The sequence below is a fragment of the Leuciscus leuciscus genome (genome assembly GCF_965113295.1).
Source record: "Leuciscus leuciscus genome assembly, chromosome: 5".
NCBI classification, from domain to species: domain Eukaryota; kingdom Metazoa; phylum Chordata; class Actinopteri; order Cypriniformes; family Leuciscidae; genus Leuciscus; species Leuciscus leuciscus.
Window position 1 is genome coordinate 29338317 of NC_138729.1, and position 19753 is coordinate 29358069.

At 38.9% G+C, this 19753-nt stretch overlaps 1 protein-coding gene across 1 annotated transcript in view; it reads left to right on the top strand.

Moving 5' to 3' along the window:
- Positions 1-10968: 10968 nt before the first annotated feature.
- The window catches only part of efnb1 (ephrin-B1), a 34758-nt gene continuing 25973 nt past the window's right edge, over positions 10969-19753 (top strand). The window contains exon 1 of the mRNA XM_082170762.1: positions 10969-12025. Coding sequence (XP_082026888.1) covers positions 11907-12025 — 119 coding nt within the window. The 5' untranslated portion in view covers positions 10969-11906. The remainder of the gene's footprint in view (positions 12026-19753) is intronic.

The window sequence follows — 19753 nt, forward strand, 5'->3', positions numbered from 1 at the left end:
AGTTTAATAAAAGAAAGCCTAATGGCTCTTTCAAACACACACTCACCTACGCAGACACAATTATAAACACACACACACACACACACACACACACACACACACACACACACACACACACACACACACACACACACACACACATTCAAAAAGGAAGGATACAGACCTCAGGATGTTTTATTTTTCTCTGTTTTGGCTGCTTGACATTAGCTATACTGTGCTTTTTGTGCCAGCATGCACAAATGTGTCCATTTTCATTAACCTCATGGTTCCCATGGTCATGGACAACTTTTAAGTCGTGATTTCAAGACCAGGAAAAGAAAATACATTGTTCTAGTTATACCCAGCTCTAAAATAAATCTGCTACAAATCCTTATCCAGAGCTAAACTGATCCTTAAATGTAATATTGTAATTTTCATCTGGTTTTGTACGGGAATATATACACACTACCGTTCAAAAGTTTGGGGTCAAACAAGATTCTTATGCTCGCCATGGCTGATCAGAAATAGAGTAAAACAGTGATATTGTGAAATATTATTACGATTTAAAATAACCGTTTTTTATTTTAACATTTTAAAATGTAATTTATTCCTGTGATTTCAAAGCTGAATTTTCATCATTATTACTCTAGTCTTCAGTGTCACATGATCTTTCAAAAATCATTATAATATGCTGATTTGCTGCTAAAGAAACATTTCTGTTCAGTGTTGTGTTGAAAGCAGCCATATATATATATATATATACATATATATGCACACACATACACGCACACATAAAAACTAAGCTGAAAAATAAAATAAAAAATAACACCAGCCCACATCCCACCAGTACTTTGATGCCTATACAACAGGAAAAAAACACAGATGTTTTCTCAATTAAGAAAGCACAACAATGCAACCACAGTTCTTATCTATCACTGTCAGGCACACACAGATGGAGTGAAGTTTGATGAAGTCATCACTCAAACACTTAGATAGTTTACCAGCTAATTCAGGATTAGCATTCAAATGTCCATCAGAGTAATGAGAGAAACAGCTTAGCACTGCGACATCATTAGGCTTACTAACTATTCACTTCATTCTCTCTCTCTCTCTCCCACACACACAAACTTGTTTTTTTATATCTTTACGTAGACTTTACATAGACGTAATGGTTTTTATACTGTTCAAACTGTATATTCTATCACACTAACCCTAACCCTACCCCTAAACCTTCCCATCACAGAAAACTGCATTTTTACATTTTTAAAAAACATCAAATCTTGGTTTGATTTATAGGCTGTTTTCACCGTGATGAAACGAATGACCCCACAATGTCAAAATTTTTCCATTTTACTATATTTGTGGGGACATTTGGTCCTTAGTGTAGGTTAAACAAGAACACACACACACACACACACACACACACACACACACACACACACACACACACACACACACACACACACACACACACACACACACACACACACACACACACACACACACACACACACACACACACACACACACACACACACACACACACACACACACACCAGTGTAGAGGAGCCATTCAGATGTGAATGTCAATTCACAGTATTCTACTTTACACTAAAGGTACATTCTTCACTAGGAAAGATACATGAATGTCCATAGTTTAAGTAAGTGGTAAAACAGGGCGTTATAAAATGGACCCCTTTGTCGCCTACTGCGTGTGTTTACATGTCCATGTTAGAATGTAGCAAAATTTGCTACCTTAAAATCAATTATTACTTAACATTTAGGTTAATTTATTTAACTTTTAGGTTTATTTTGCCTCTCATTCTCATTCCCTGGCATATTTCAGGGTAAATAAAAAGAAGGTGCAACTGTACTGTGATCAGGGATAATCGTAATTTTGTTCAATTATAGAATAGTGTGCAAATTGTTCATCAGTGAGAGTATGATTTGCAATTACAACATCTCAGCCCAATGAGTAACTAAACCTACTAGCTAAAGGTCTTTAGCGGGCCAAAAACAAAGCCTTTAATATGAGTTACTGTCCACATCAGTAATACATCTGTCCAGACAGAGACAGAACGAGAAGAGGGCCGGTGATTAATTCAACTGTAGTTGTCAGTGATGTTCAGTGAGATACCACAGGTCATGATCGGGTCCATATCATACCCTCTCACTCCCTTTTCTCTGGTGTCCTCCTCCTATTTCAGTGATCCACCTTTCCACATCCTCCTCCTCCTCCCACCCTCCCTCCCTCCCTCCCTCTCTCCCTCTCTGTGTCCTTGGTGAGCACCGAGGCGTGACACTGTGTGTTTGACCTCAACAGAAGTATATTCTAAGTATAATAATTCAAACCTCAATCTATCCTCCTACATGCACCGCCCAACATTTATTATTCTGATTTAATAATTACATTACAAAATCAAAGAGTAAAAGATGATAAACTCGCATTTAGAGGGAGGAGGTAAATGAAACTCAGGCGGTCACGTTTTAACAAAATACATTAACCATTAACCATGAGTACGACTAAATTAACTATTAACTGTACATTACAAACTTGACTCTACATTAAATGATCAACTGCAACATTGTAGACACCCAACATTACATCTCAGATAAATCTACACTAACTGCTCAAAAGTTTGGGGTCAGTAATTTTTATCTTTCTGAAAGAAATTAACACTTTTATCCAGGAAGGAAGCCTTACATTGATCCAAAGTGACTGTAAAGAGATAATATTGCAAAAAAACCCAAAAAAAAACCCAAAACATATATATTATCCTTTTTGTTGTACTATTTTCAACATTCATAATAATAAGTAATGTTTCTTGAGCACCAAATCATCATATTAGAATGATTTCTGAAGGATCATGTGACACTGAAGACTGGAGTAATGATGCCGAAAATTCAGATTTGACAATACTGTTTTTATCAAATAAATTCAACCTAGGTGAGCATAAGAGACTTCTTTCAAAAGCAAAAAAAAAAAGAAAAGATGACCCCAAAATCTTGCACGCTATTTTAACTCTACATAAAATATAAAATATATCTGTGCAACAACTATCAAAATAAATACTTAGCTAAACATAATGAAATCATTATAATAAATCTGTCCATTTTATAATGCTACCATAATGGCTCCTTCACAGGAAGGAAACCAGTCAGATCGCTGCTTTCCTTAACTTTCCGCTACCATTGATTGGATGGATATAAATACCCATATGACCTCAGATTCGCCCTTTTCAGGTCAAACACACAATCAAGTATATCTGAAATAGGCAGCTAGAATGCCGGGAAAAAAAATACATTTTATGACATCTATGAGAAATGAGTTTTCATATTGTATCTTTGCTATCTGGCATAACTTAAAATATATTGTTAACATAGTTGCCTGAAGCAATTTTAACCTTGCCCAGCAGTTACTGGGTAATTTATTTCAAGGTATAGGCTAGTTCACCCATAAATTAAAATTCTGTCATCATTTACTCACCCTCAAGTTGTTCTAAACTTCATTCTTCTGATGAACACAAAAGAAGATATTCTGAAGATTGTCGGTAACCAAACAGTTGATGGGCCTCACTGACTTCCATATTTTTTTTTTTCCATACTATGGAAGTCAATGAGGTCCATCAACTGTTTGACAGAATTTTCATTTTTGGGTGAACTATACCTTTAAAAATTAAAAAGTGACTCTCGCTCATATGTGTACATGACATTCATATGTAATAATTTTTAATCTGTATAAGGCTGTAAAACTGTATAGTACACTGAAAAATGTAAAAATGGCTTAATTTAGTCAGTTAAGCTATAAGCAAGTGGCAAATACATGGCTTTTCAGATAAAAGCATTCATGAAAAAAAACTTCATAAAATTGTCCATGTGTCCATGTCCATGTGAGTCCAATTAATAATTTCATCATTTGCTAATTCATGATGCCTTGATGAAGTCAAAACAAAGCAATATACATGCGTTCATGGTACTCTGATGAAAAATGCACATTTTAATGTAGACTTAAAAAGAACAAGATTGGCAGATACTCAGGTGAGTAAGAAAGAGAAAGTGATGGAACTTTAAAAAAGAATGAGGGAGAGAGAAGGGCAATCTTGTCCTCTTTTAAAAGAGGGAGTGTGTGCGGGGATGGGCAGTAGTAAATAATGTCTGACCAGGCAGACAGCAGCAGATAAAGTGCCTTTATCTGGACAGAGGAATTCTTGTGTTTGAACACACACTAACACACATTATACATGTTCCCACAATGTCACACACACTCCTACCTGTCACTCAGAATGATTGATGTGTACTCCGGCACTCCCAGGCCTTTGATAGGGAGGGGAAGAGGCGGGGCAGTGGGAGGGGGGCCGGCTCAATCTGTGACATCTGTCCCCTCACTTCTGAGGAACAAGAGAAAAACACACATGCAAAGTCCGAAATATACACATTCTGCCTTTTTTTGCTTCCTAAAACTGTTGTCAGGATAGTAGCTTGTGTAAAAAAATGTGTGAATGTGGTTTGGGAGCTTCTTTTCTGGGTACACGCACATCTCACTGGCAAAACTACACCGACAAAGCAGCTCACTTTGAAAAGGCGAACTACTTTTCCCCCCTTTCTTACAAAAAACATACTCTCTCACACACACACGCACCAAAATCCACAGCTGAGAGGCAGTTCAGCTCCATTTACTTACACACTGTGCCACTTAGACACGCTTTACTGCACCCACTAATGAACACATACAGGCTCACACACACACACCACGAACAGAGTGGGGTTAATGAACGACAGGGTCCTTTGCTTGCTTGGCACCTTTAAGCTTGTGAACATAATTGGCTTGTATTGTATTTCAGTCTCGTTAGAACAGAAACCTCAGACACAATAAGATTTTAGAGCACTTAAAAAATTCAGATCAGGTTCTTATAGGAGTTGTGTTTTACAGAAATTTCATTTCACGTGACGCAATCCTCGGACACTGTTTACGTGTCTGTGTCCATATCTCTGTAGTCAGAAAGTCTAGACAGTTCTAAATAAGGTATTTTTGTACTTTTCGTAATGTTTAAATTCTCAATATTATTACAGACATTAGAAAATATGGTTTTGCTGAAAGGGAGATGCAGGGTTTATTTTTAACCCCACCAAATCTTTCAGTAAGTGGTGGAATTTCAAAACTCAAATGTTTGTGTAAACGTTGAGTGAGGGATGTTAGTCGGTTCTTGCGGATATGGGAGTTTTGTTCACTGTCATCTTGTTTTGTTATGTGCGCACACACACACACAAAAACCATTTGAGGAGTTCACGGCCGGTATGGTGGGGTTAGAAATGACTGACAGGTGCTAAAGAAACAGGACAGTCGTTAGAGCTCAAGTTACAGAAGACACACACATGCTCATTTGTACAGACACACACTCATTAAAAATATATACACAAACGCACATGTGCACACTGAAAAATGAATTATGTGTAAATTCTTTGACACATGCTGTGAAATCATCTCTAGCGTGAAACCATCGCGTTGTACATAAAACATTACAGTTAGGCTATCTGTAATGTGAAAAGAGAGGGTGATGTAATTCACATGGCTCCCTCACAACAGCCATTCGCAATCACATCAACTTCTTTCATGATAATATCTTATCTATCACAGACTATAGCTGCAGGCAACACCACAGAAACAGAACAGAGAGAGAAAAGAGGAGACAATTCTGACTGATATCTGTAACCAGACATCTCAGTGTCAAAGTATTGGGCTCTATACAACCAGATACACTCAAAAACACAGTTACAACATAATTACATCAGAAGCTAATACCAGCTGTCTGATGTATGACCATCTTTCAAACTGGAACAAAATGAGACACACTAGATTTTCCGAAATTCTTCTAGAGATACAGAAAGCTAGAGAGAGAGAGAGAGAGAGAGAGAGAGAGAGAGAGAGAGAGAGAGACAGAGAGAGAGACAGAGGGAGAGAGAGAGATACAGAAAGCTAGAGAGAGAGAGAGAGAGAGAGAGAGAGAGAGAGAGAGAGAGAGAGAGAGAGAGAGAGAGAGAGAGAGAGAGAGAGAGAGAGAGAGAGAGAGAGAGATTAAATTACAATGGAATTCTGGATAATTGTGTGTTGAGAGCAGTGTTCCGCTTTCTGTCCTGTGAGTGTGTGTGTGTGTGTGTGTGTGTGTGTGTGTGTGTGTGTGTGTGTGTGTGTGTGTGTGTGTGTGTGTGTGTGTGCGCGTGTGTATTCATTTGTTTATTCACGAACTGCGTAGTCAGTCCGCCGTGGTTTGAGAAGCTATAAAACTAATAGATTTATAATGACCATTGAAGAGCATTTCATCATGCACTCTCATTAAGCATGAAATGCATGTTCATCCATCTTATTCTTGTATTTCTCTGGACACAAAAGTAGATATCTGTGGAAATAGATTTAGCAAACAATGTAACATGCATACATGCAGTAGACCAACAGAATACAACCGAAATTAAAATAATACTAATACTAATAATAGCCTTTTTCTCCTCATACACTGCATTCTTGATTGATTATGAATGTTTAAGTCTATTGAACCTGACTGAGTTTATTATACTTGAGTATGAAACGATTTTAAATCATAAAAACGTTTGTTTTCGGGTTCAGATTAATGTTAACAATTCTAAACAAAAATTATAGAACAGTAATTAAAAACTTATATTTCATTGCAGTTTGCAATTTACTCAGGACCTAGACTATTTTTTGCTGTATTTTTAACTTTAATATTAAATTGGCACTGTTTTTATGCCACTCATACTAAAACTATACAGTGACTGTTAATTGAACTTATTATAACCAGATTCAATCCATTAACCTTTCTCTAATTCACCTTATGATAATTTTTTTTCTCTATGTAAATATTTTTAATGGCATAAATATGACCTCACATGACCAAAACCTGATCTTGACAGATTTCTTTGCCGACAACATTTCAAAAGAATCCACAAATAAAGCTAATTATGCTAAAACTGAGGAGTGAAAGACTGGAAGGTCTGCGTCTAGGTTTAGCCATTACACAATGCAACAAAAATCTCCCTGTTGAGACGTAAAACAATCACCAGCCGACTCTGTGTCTGAACTGAATGCAGTTCTGTGGTTAAGAGCAACCTGCATGCCGAGGTTAAAGGTTATTGATCGGTGATTGATCGGAATCCTGTCACGTTTTAAATGGAGTATGTAAGTGCATCGTAGAGTCCATTAGAAATACATTATTTAAGAGTAAGGAAAGACGATCAAACCTGAAACACGGACACTCGTACAATGACATGAAATCAATATAGGATCCATTTGCCGAACATAATGGGTTTTTTAAACAATCATTAAGGGCACTTAACATGACTTTTATTTAGTACTACTTGATACATGCAAGCAGCGCACACACACACACACACACACACACACATTTTTCTCTTTCTCCAACCTGTTGTCTAAGAACAAAGGTATAGTAATGTGTGTGTGTGTGAGCACCACTGTCAGAGTGGAAATGAAGATCCGTCACAGTCGCCACCACAATTTCACGCCAAGTTTACCGGTTCAGAAACGCACACACACACACTTATTCACGCATAAAAGACACAGAAGTTTTTGAGCCCATTGCTCACTTTGACAACCAGATCATCTGCCTATGGCTGTGTTCCCAGATACACATACTCATAGAGGACTGGTACACTGCATGCGGGTCCATGTGCATGTGTAGGTGTCTGGTTTTGCATGTGCTTTTTTAACTAGCCTGTATATGCATGTGTCTCTTTTTAGTCCGAGCAAATGTTTTTGTTGTAATGCTGTGTTCTCAGTGTGTTGAGCTGGGCCTATCGGGGGCTTTCTGGGTGGGGCAGTGTTGGATTGTCATTCATGATTCCCTACTGGCTAGTGTAGGAGAGAGAGAATAAGAGAGAGAAGTGTGTGTGCTGGAGCGGGGGATGTGTGTGAAATTGGTCTATTATCTGCTTGAATATTCCATCAACACCCTCCTGAGTTCCTCCATTACAGTCATTCCACCTCCTCGTCTCACACACACACACACACACACACACACACACACACACACACACACACACACACACACACACACACACACACACACACACACACACACACACACACACACACACACACACACACACACACACACACACACACACACACACACACACACACACACACACACACACACACACACACACACACACACACACACACACACACACACCTTCCCCAGTGAGACTATTCCAAAACATTGTTTAGTTAATCTACTGTATTTTGGACCAAATTCAACATTACACAATGTAAGGCCTTCGCCCACACAAACATGCACAAACATATGCACCTTTATACACATGCAGACATGAATGCTAACTTAGCTTAACTAACAATGATGTCAATTAGTAATATAATAAAGTTCATAAGGGCAGAGTCACGTTAAGCCAAACTTACCACCCAATCGACTTTATCTGAACTTTTTTGCTGCCTGGTAACAAGTGCTCAGACTTTAACACAAGCATGTACACAGGAAAACAGAGATTACATAGATTGACTATGTACAGTATGTACTACTTCACACTGTGATGCATTATGCTGGAGTGACTTTTAGTTTGAAAAATGAATCTAGAAGTAAACATCGAAATAAACATTATACTGATAAAAAAACAACAACATATATTTATATATATATAAAATGTCCGTTTAGTGTCTGAAAGATGAACGATTTTTTTTTAAAGAAATTAATACCTAGCAAGGAAGCATTTGAATGAAAAGACAGTATTTTATAATGTTACAAAAGATTGCTATTTCTTTTGAATTTTATATTCATTAAAGAATCCTGAAAAAATTAAACCTGGTTTTCAGAATATAATTGAATAACATTTAACTGTAATTAATGTTTAACTGTAACACAGAATGTTTCTTGAGTGCCAAATTGGAATATTAGAATGATTTCTGAAGGATCATGTGAAACTGAAGTAATGAACGCTGAAAATTCAGATTAGCATCACAGGAATAAATTACATTTTAATATATATTAAAATAAAAAAAACAGCTATTCAATTATAATAATATTTTTGATCAATATAAAAAAGCCTTGACAAGTAAGCTATAAAATACTTATTTCAAACACAAACACACACACACACACACACACACACACACACACACACACACACACACACACACACACACACACACACACACACACACACCCTACAAATAAATATATACATATATATGCATGTATGTGCTTAGTTACCATCTTTGTAAGCAAAGTTCAAAGTGCTTATGTGAGTATGTGTGGGTCTGTGTGTCCATGTGTGCTTTAGGTTTATTAGTAACTGCGTTCAGACAGCAGTGTGGACATATTAGTGAATAGCTGCTGACAAATGCATGGCAGTAATTTCTCCTTGGGTGTGTGTGTGGTTTTGCTCTCTCTGAGCTTGATGCAATACTTCAATTCAGGCTAGCAGTACTAAACGTCAGATCATCTCAGATACACAAAGAGCACATTAAAGAAAAATGAGAGGAAAAATAGGGCGTATGACTGGCTGAAAGGTCTCAATAATAGTCAGGTTAAGGTGGGGGGCTATAATTAGCTCTGAGTACTGGTGAAATAAGAAAAGGTCAGATATTTGTACTTATGCAAAAGGACATGCAAACATTATAACACACAAAACTCCAGAAAGAATCACATGGAAAACACATAAAAACGTGCCGTTGCTAACTACTTTTAAAGTCATCTATCTCAGAACACAAACTCCTCTTTCTGCCTTAAACAGATCACATGACTGCACATTTATCATTTCTAAATGTGTGCCTGGTCTTTCAGACCTGATCTAAATGTGGGTAATGAATAAACTGACATTTAACACACACAAGAGCTCAAAGAGTAAAAGCTACATCACACTCATGTTATCTAAACACAAGCCAGAGGACTAACCCATCTCAAGACATATGGCTCTCTGAAGAACCACACACACACACACACACACACACACACACACACACACACACACACACACACACACACACACACACACACACACACACACACACACACACAGAGAGAGAGACCAGTTGTATAGTAGACTGACAGGACAGGACACCATATGTCACTCAGAATCACATCTTACTGAGGGAGGAGGACACACAAATTAGCCATAGACCTTATTTACAGATAATTTTGTTAGCAGACATGGACAAATGAAATGATTAAGATTGTACTTCATATTGTAACATGTCACCGTTTGTTGTACAGTATATATTGTAACTATCTGCCAGTATTCTACTAAACCAACAACAAAATAAAAACTACGTTAAATGCAAGTCCAAAAAACGAAATATTTTACAGTTTGAAATATTAAAATGATTTTTATGGCCGATAGGGGGCGGTATTGACTACTGAAAGGATTTGCGTTATCTTTGTTTGACCATCAAATATCATTAGTGTCACTCTCTTGGATGTCTTTGGGATAATGATCCTAAATCTGTTATTAAACACTTGTACGGTGAAGACCCGTGTTTTCAGCTGTAAGCCGTTATGCGTTGTGCATGTAAAACTGACTTACGTATTCATATGACTCCAGAAGTGCATATCTTGGCGAAAATTATAAACTGAGAGGGAAAACGAAAATGCAACCTAAGAGATAAACGTACCTAGGAGTAACCATAGTAACAAACAATCTCGCTAATCGACGTCTAAAGAAAACATTAATTTGCGCCATAGTAAATCTGCACAAAAAAAAAACAACTGATGACAGTGGGTATCTTAAACTCAACTAACGTTACTTTTCAAAAACATCTTATCTTTAAAAGAATGACTAGACTAACTATAGATTTTTGTAAATACATCAGTCTTGCAGTTGCAGATGAACTTCTCCGAAACTCGCTGTACACAGAGGGACACCATGTTGTGACGTCGCCCTAAACGTGCGCTTCGATTGGTCCGTTTATGAACGGGGCGGGGTTTAGCAGCTCGGTGGGAGTGGAGCTGATGGATCGCGAGTCACTGCGCTGTGAACGGTGTGCGGGACTGACTACGGACGCACCGGATCCACGGTCGAGCGCCGAACAAATCCAAACAAGATCCAAGGCTAAAAGTCGCGTCATTAACTCGCCGAGGAAGCGAGCACAGCGCCGAACTGCTGGAGTTTCCCCATCTTTTTTTATATCCTTGAGACGAACCAGTGTGCTCCTTTTGGCACAGGAGCCAGCAGCGGACAGTAGCTGATACCCCGTCTATCAGCATGCACTGAAACGCCAGATCATTCAGTATAAGCAGCCGCAAAACTCGGGAGTTTACTTCTCGTGCCTTTTTTGAAAGAAAATCCAAATGGAATTGGACAGATATTTTGGGCAGTCCTGCGACTGACAGTTAAGCTTTGTTCCTGGACACTTTGAACATGGATTTAGGTCGGTAAATTTCGGACAGAACTGTTGCATATCTAAAGCTCATCTCTATGATCTGGGATCAAAAACGAAAGGAGTCTAGTTTTAAATCTGACACACGACCAGGACCGGATTTCTTCACAAACCCGAACCCCCAACACGGGATTGATGGTCCTTATACCTGTGTTCACGTCACTCACCCCCAATCTGGCGTGATTTGACCTTTTGTAAGGCTACTAGCTCACTAATAGATGACTACAATAAAACAGTCACGCGCTGCAGTCTACCTAAGTACAAGGTAGCAGCGATTTTGGTAATAGAGAAAGGTTGGCCCAGAAGCCGCCTGTACAACGTTGTGCGACACCTTTTTTCCTTCAGGCAACGATTGAAAAATTGGATTTGGAAGTTGAGCCATGGAGCCCCTCCGCCTGGACGCCTAACCTAACTTACTCCTTTGCATGTGGTTCGGTAACCCGGAGTACAGTCGATCGAAAGGATCTTATCTTCTTGCTGGCTCGTGTCTCTCCGAGAACCCTGTAAGATGGCTGGAAGTGGCGGCTCGTGGAAATATTACCTCTGGATTCTGACAGCCATGTGCAGATACGCGTTACCCGCAGCCAAATCACTGGAGTCTGTCGTGTGGAATTCACAAAATCAAAAGTAAGTGCACGAGCGCGTGTTTAAAACCCCTTAAAGAGCGTATGAAGTGTTTACCACGGTCTCAGGTTGATGATATTACCAGTTCGACTTGTATTGATCATGAAATAGATATACTGTTTGAGTAATCCGATGTGAAAAGCTCCGTTACTCTTGTCACGGCTCGCTCTCCGGCATGATGACATGAAGCTCGCGCTGAGCTCGAGCCTGAAGTGACCGATCAAGCGCGCGCTCTCCCGGGATATAACACACAGCTGTCATACTCCACCGCCGCATCTCATCAACTCACAAAATCCCTTGTTGAGCGGGGATTCGACAACAATTTCATGCTAGTACAACTTCGTTAAATGTTTATGCGAAATATCGTAGTTTTTTTTTTAAATCGCTTGGCTTTCTTAACTACGAATTCGGATACACAAATGTAACGTGTGGCCTTGACGCGGGCCTTATTTCTCCAGACAATAGCCTACTTTTAAAAATTCTAAATAGATCAGCTACTGTTCCTCGTAGTTTTTAGCACGAAATTCTTTATCTCTATCGGCGTGTCCATCTTTAATTTTTTTCCCAGAATCCCAGGAGAGGCGAGCTGACTCTCCGCCACCGGCCTGCCCAAATCCCGGCGGCCCAGTGGCTCTCTGCGCCTGTCATATTGATCAAATCAGAGTTGTGTCGAGAGAGTTAATAGGTTTTTAAGCAGGGGTTTCCTAGACGCTCATAAAATCTCTCTGATTGCTGCTCATAAAACGTTCTAGGGAGCGTCCAACGTGTTTACTTAACCTGAATAATGGCTTAAGGCGCCACTGAAGCTTGACAGAACAACAGCTTGTTGTTTGAGTTTTGCATTTGCAAAACAACTTATGATGTAGTTATTTTTGTCAAATCTATATCGTAACTAAAAAGTTTCTTTTTATTTAGACTTTTTAGTTGACTAACATGATGGTTTGTCTTTGTTTTGAGTCTTTGTGTGCAGTGTGAAATACTGGTTGTGTCTCAAAACCTAATGGTCTGCCTACACTGTCAGCAGTTTTTGGGCATCTAGACAGCATTTTGAGCACCATGGGCTCGTCGTGGTAGGCAGCTCAAAAGGGTTTGAGACACAGCCGCTGAGTTATGAGCGTAAACAGGGGGACAGGAATAGTGCACATGTGTTTTTCATCTCGTGGGGAATATTTTAATTAAGGAGTCTCTCGGTTGGGCTTGTAAAAGATGAGCAAAAAACTTGAAAACTTTAGCATGTGAGAACCCGAGGGTCGACGCGAAAACATAAATTGTGCTTTTAAAATTAAAACCGCACCATAAATTACGAATTAACTTAAATTTATGTTGTTTTTGTTTTTTCATATTTACTGTTCTCATGCGAAAATTGAGTAAGGAAGGAAAATGGGGAAAACTAAACAGTTAACTGCTTTGAAGCTGGCAACACTTTATAAAACTTTAAACTCATAGTTAAACATTACTACATTATATAATGCGTAGCAAATCTTTAGTTAATTAACATCCAAACTGTTAGAAATGTTATGGACCATTTATGAATCAGCTACAACTATAGGCTATATGTTAAGCACTGCATACAGTTTTTAAATACTTTTTAAAGTTATACTTCATAAAGTTTTACCGAGTTCATTCATCCAGACAGAACATATATATATATATATATATATATATATATATATATATATATTACTTTTACATTTTAGTAATTCTTTTTTTCTTTTTCTTTTTAAATAAAAAAACAATACATCTTGCTACATGCAAAAGCACTTGGGTCCTCAAGTCTGATTAGGCCTATAGAAAATGAATGTTGAGTTTTGTAATTTTTTTACTTTAATTTTATTATTTTATGCAGGAGCTAAACCCATTACAGAGATCAAAAAAAAAAAAAATCAGCCACATTTGATCTTTGTCCTGCGAGAGAAAATTTCAGATCAATTGCTGGAGCCTCTCTGTGTTTCTCGTTGAAGCAGCTTTGAGCTCCATGGCACAGCAGATGCTCAAACTGGCCTGGTCTGTTTTATCACAGTTGCTGCATGTTGTTTTAAGTACTTAATGTTTATTTACTTACAGAATGTGTGTGTTTGCACCTGTGCATGAGCATGTGTGTGTTGTTAGCTACAAGTTCAGAGGCCCTCACAGTGCATTGAGAGGGATCGGCTTTGAAAGAGTGTGTGAAGTCGAGAAAAAAATATCAGAACCGTTTGTTAGTGACTGTTTTTGAGATTTACGAGAGACATGTCTGCATATCTCAATCCCACATCTCATTAAAACACAGCACAATAACTCAATACACAAAGATTATCCTAAGCACTCTCATAAAGGCATATGGGCCTCGGGGCAAACACACTCTCCGCGCTCTATCTCTGCAGCGGACATATGGGAGCGTCCACCACCACCACTAAGTCCAAGTCACCCTTTAAACCTCTTACCAGACTCTCAGCTGTAAGGCCATCATACACACACACAGCTCTCTTACCCATAATAATGTGCCATTTGTGTTTTAGGTCAGACCTCTCTCAGACTGAATGCGAAATATAATTGAAGGACTGTAAAATTAGAAAAACTCTGGCTGCGTTCTCCACCCCTCAGCACTCTGATATTTATATCAGCAAAACGCAAAGTTTACTGAATGCTGAAGCTACCGCTGCGTTTTCTCTGGAAGAAACATTTGGTGGAACAAGAGCTTTACTGATTTATTCTGTTGACACAATTATGTAAATTTAATTACTTCTAGACACAACTACACATATACGCGCTCACGCACAGACTTACTGCTGGTTTCAGATGTATAATTCTGTTCCTATCTGCATGGTTCACAGCTATAATTTGGACTGAGAAAAATGTAAAAGCGACACCCCTCCCCTCCCTTCCTCTGCCTTGAGGGAAGAAAAGAGAAGTGGATTCTGCTGGGAATAGAGAGAGAGAATAAAGTAGCTAATCATTGGGACAATTATCACATTGAGGCACAGATTTCAGGTTATGTCTTATTCTCTTAATGTGTCACACGCTATACACACACATAAACAACAAAATGAAAACTCTCTTTACTTCCCAAGTAGGCTACATCATCAAGTTCTTAGTTACAAATTAATATAATTTTACTTCATTCAAGTTCTTGGCAGCCACTCGCTTGTCAAGAAAACACTCTTGCTGTTTAGGAACAATTTTCTGATGAACGACTGCAAATTACCTAAATTCCTTTCGGCTTTTGGATTTTTTAAGAACAAAGTAAGAGGGAATCCATGATATATGTATGAATGTGACTGTGTGTTTTGGCCATATTCCAGTGCTAAGGGAGGAGATGAGGAGCTAATTGGAAATCTGTCTCTCATTAGCTCAAAAATGCTACTGAAGTACTTTACTTATGTGTGTGTGAGTGTGTATTCAAGCGTACAAGTTCGCTCATTTACCCAACACTCTGTGGTGCACAATTAGTCTTAATCAGCAACTTCTATGTGCACATATAACCGTCTAAAGCAGCAGTTAAACATCCCGTTTAGCTCATGAACACTCTTTAAAAATGTAAAGATCAACTGCCTGAAAATTGGGACTTTCTTTTCCACAACAAAACAATGTTGTTCTGGACCCCATTGACTTAAATTGTATGGACAAAAACAGTTGAGACAGTCTTGAAAATATCTTTAAGTTCCACGAGTGATGACACGAGTGTTAGTAAATGACGAAACCGTTTTCTAACAGTTGATCTCGGATTTTTTAATAAATGATTACACAATAAAAGATAATGACAAGAAAGCATATGATGGACGCAAGACTCGAACCTGCATCCCTGTGAGCGATTCCAACCTGTTGTGAACACACACGCTACTGCTCCGCCGCATTTAAAATGCAGAAATTTCTGAACGCAAGTTTTTTGAGTTTGATTATTACGACATGAAAAGACATAAATGACCTTTGACCTGCTCAGGGATTATGTTGGTCTCAACTGCGATCAAAGTAACAGATTCATGTGTGACTGTTCAGGATCATTTAGGACATGTTTGGGCATATATTCAGTCATCCACTGCAGTAATAATTATTCTCCGAGTCGTGTTACTTTCAATCATTTGTCTGTGTGCATTTATGAGCGTGTAGGCGTGAATCATGTGTGCGTGTGTTTGTGTATGCGTGAGTTAGTGTGTGTGTGTATGTCATGATCAGTGGTGTTATAATAGGAGTTGACAGTGAGGAGATTAACTCTGTCAGAGTTTCAATATGTTGAACAGCAAGAGAGGACTCACGCAGACTCGCACACACACACTTCCCTCTGTCTTAGCCGGCATTTCCACAACAGACCTGTTCCTCTCTGAAGTGTGTGTGAAGTGGCTTTTGTTCCACCGTGATAGCATTTCACGGTGTTGTGGATGTTTGTCAGTGTATGTGTGTGTGTGAGCGAGTTGTGTTCTGTTAATGCCATCTCCTGAGAGTCTAACTATAACGCATGTACATTTTAACGGGGATTCAGTTTGCAACTTAAAACCGTATTTCTGTAGTCGTTATATAACACAGAGATTGAAAGCGAGAGGGGTTGGCGTGAAACCTAATTTTTATTGTACATCCATGTGTGTGTGCGCATGGAGAGCTTCATTAACAACAGTGCTTAAGTAACAAACGCACATTGTCTGTCCCTGACCAAGCATGACCGCTGGGCTCTCACAGCCTCCTCAAACGGCTCTCACACGCACAGACGCGCTCCGAGCCCAGCGCCCGTGTTGTTTTAAGGACTGTAATGTTTGTAGTTGTAGGGTCTGTTGGAGCACACGACGGAAGAGGAGCAGTGGCAGCTGCTGGGGGGGGGGGTGGTGGGTTTACTTAGTTATACTTTAGGGACAAAATTGTCCCAGAAGTTAGCTAAATTTGACAAAGCCTCCCATTGGGGAGGTCCAGGACATCCTCAGAGGTCAAAATCATTTATAAATAAAGCAAAAGTAAATCGTTTTTTTTTTACTGTAAAAAGGCTAAAAGGTTTCTAATAGGGTTTGGGTTATGGTTAGTCTGTTGTAATCATAATTAGCTTTATTTATAAACAGTAGCAGTTTTTTTTTGTCGGAATGCCCATGTGTAGATAGCTAGGTAAATGTGTAAGCAGTTTTTGGGGGGATTTCAGTGACGTCTGCTAATTTTTTAAAAGGATAGTTCACCCCAAAAGGAAATTTTTTTCATCATTTACTCACCCTCATGTCGTTCTACTCTAAACCTATGACTTAATGTCTTCTTTGGAACATAAAATATATTTTGAGAACTGTCTCCGTGTTTTTATTTTTATTTTTATCCATACAGTAGAAGTCAGCAACCAAATGGTAAGCAAAACTGTAACAACATGAGGTTGAGTAAATAATGACAGAATTTTCAGTTTTGGGTGAACTATCCCTTTAAGGTGGTTTCTGTGGTTCATAAAAATGCTAATCATTCAGTGTCTTGATGTATATCGAGATATATATGGTATATAGTTTCAAATCTGATAACAGCCATATCATTGTACCGCCTCATTTCTTTTTTTTGTAAACAGCTAAAACGTTTTGTAAACAGTCCCACTATACTTCCTCCTTTGTCCTGTCTTTTTTCCTGTGCCACCAAAATGACACTATTGTGTATTTCAACTCATTTTAGAGGATTTCATTACTTTACCCAAGGCCTTAACTTCTAGGGTTACAATGAGAATTAACCCTAACCCTAGGGGTAAGTAAATGTAATCATCAGTTTTTTTAAATCCCAGAATGACCAAGCTGCTATGAAAGTAGAGATTGATTTTTACTGTCGGGCTCCAGTAATGGCAAAAGAACAATAAAAGTATAAAAAATACGTAATTTTTACTCATGTGCTGTATTCCAAGTCTTCTGAAGCAACGTGATCGCTTTGTGTGAGGAACGGGCCGAAATTTAAGTCGGCATTCCCTGAAAAACATCCCCTCCTCCTAAGTACTCAAATATCTTTTACACGTTTAACCATTCAGAATTCCCAGCCTCAAGACACACCAAGTTTGAATGTATCTTTTTGAATGAGATTTGAGAGCCAATAATTTGTCTTTGTTCCTGACGCAAAGCTGTCGCGTGGAATATAGTGCGAGTCAAATGCACTTTATGGTGATTTGTCATTTTTGGATTAAATTACTGTAGCTGTACATTTATTAATCTCTTAAGATTTTTTTGTAAAGCATAATACAAATATTTTCATTTAATTTTAAATTGTAGTTAAACCCACTTCTATGTTATACCTAAAGTTTGCTTTGACTCTCACCTCCAAACTGCCATGAGAACGTGACAAGAGTTCATTTAGGCTGCTGGATAAGTCAATACAGTGCTGTGATTTGGGGCGGGTGCTCGAATAGATCATTACATTTGCGCCGGATTCCTGTCCCTCTGTAGTGAACTGTTTCCTCTCTCCTTCTTCTGATCTCCCATTATGCAAATACCTAGACTCATAAACGTCAAACAAACCCGAGACGTTAAACACCAGTTTCTCTGTCATTCTTTTTAAAAAGGGAGGGAATAGAGCACTGTATCATCACGATTCAACCATCTCATGAAAGATCTGACCATAATGTGTCTCTCCGTAACAACACACTCAGACTTCCCTTTGTACAACAGCTGCAACCTTTCCTGCGAAGTGACTTTGGATACTCGGATAGCCTGTCACACACACACACAACAAACACAAGTGTGTGAGGTGGAAAACGATTAGTGTTCTGTAAGGAGAGGTTTGCGATCTGTTTGTTCCTTCTGTTCTCCGTGTGCACATTCACACTCTCATGTTTGCTTTCTCTTTTGACTATGTGAGACAGTACGCACTGGTGGATTATGGGTATATATCTACCCTTAACACATTTATACTCGTAGTGTAAACAAAGAGAGGCATTGCAAGTCTAGCAACTCAAAACCTGCTTAAATTCTGCTTCGTAGTCACACACACACACACACACACACACACACACACACACACACACACACACACACACACACACACACACACACACACACACACACACACACACACACACACACACACTCTCTAACACACACTCTCTAACACACAGCGGGCCATCAGTCACACCCTTTTACAGTTCAAAGCTCCTCCATCCTTTTTATCCACTTTCCAGTCGACAGCTCAGACCATCACACTCACTAAACCCATCATTCCTTGCCGGCGTGTGTGCGTGTGTGTCCGGAGAAATGGTCACGCTTTCAGTCAGCTAAATGCCGCTATAAAGCATCAGAGAAGCTGAAGTCTCCAGCCTGCTTTCATCTCCAGCTGATCTGAGCTCAGCGCTCTCTGCATGCAGGTTCAAATCACAATAACCTTTATTAGCTCCAGCTGACCTGAGAACAGATCTCTCACACAGCGGTTTTAAGCTTCTTAGGGTTACCTGCCATTAGAAGACTTACTTCTGAACGCACACGGGAGATTAAACTCTCCTCACTGATCTTAGGTTTGGTTGAAAACACCCAAATATCAGGCTCAGGACGCCCACAGATAGATCTGACTGAAAGCTGTTTACTGGTCCAGGAGCTGTGGAAAGCTGCTTTTAGGGATACGTCTGAATCAGCCATTTTAAAGGCTCATTATTATTTAAAATGGAGGGTAGAAGGAGTTTAGAGCCATTATTGGTGAGACAGTGATCTCTGCCTGCAGCTGGACAGAACAAATGGAAAATCTAATTATAAAACAATGTTGAAAACACACTTGACACAAATACACAATTCATAAAACATGAGTGTGAGAGAGAGAAAGAAAGGGAGTTTG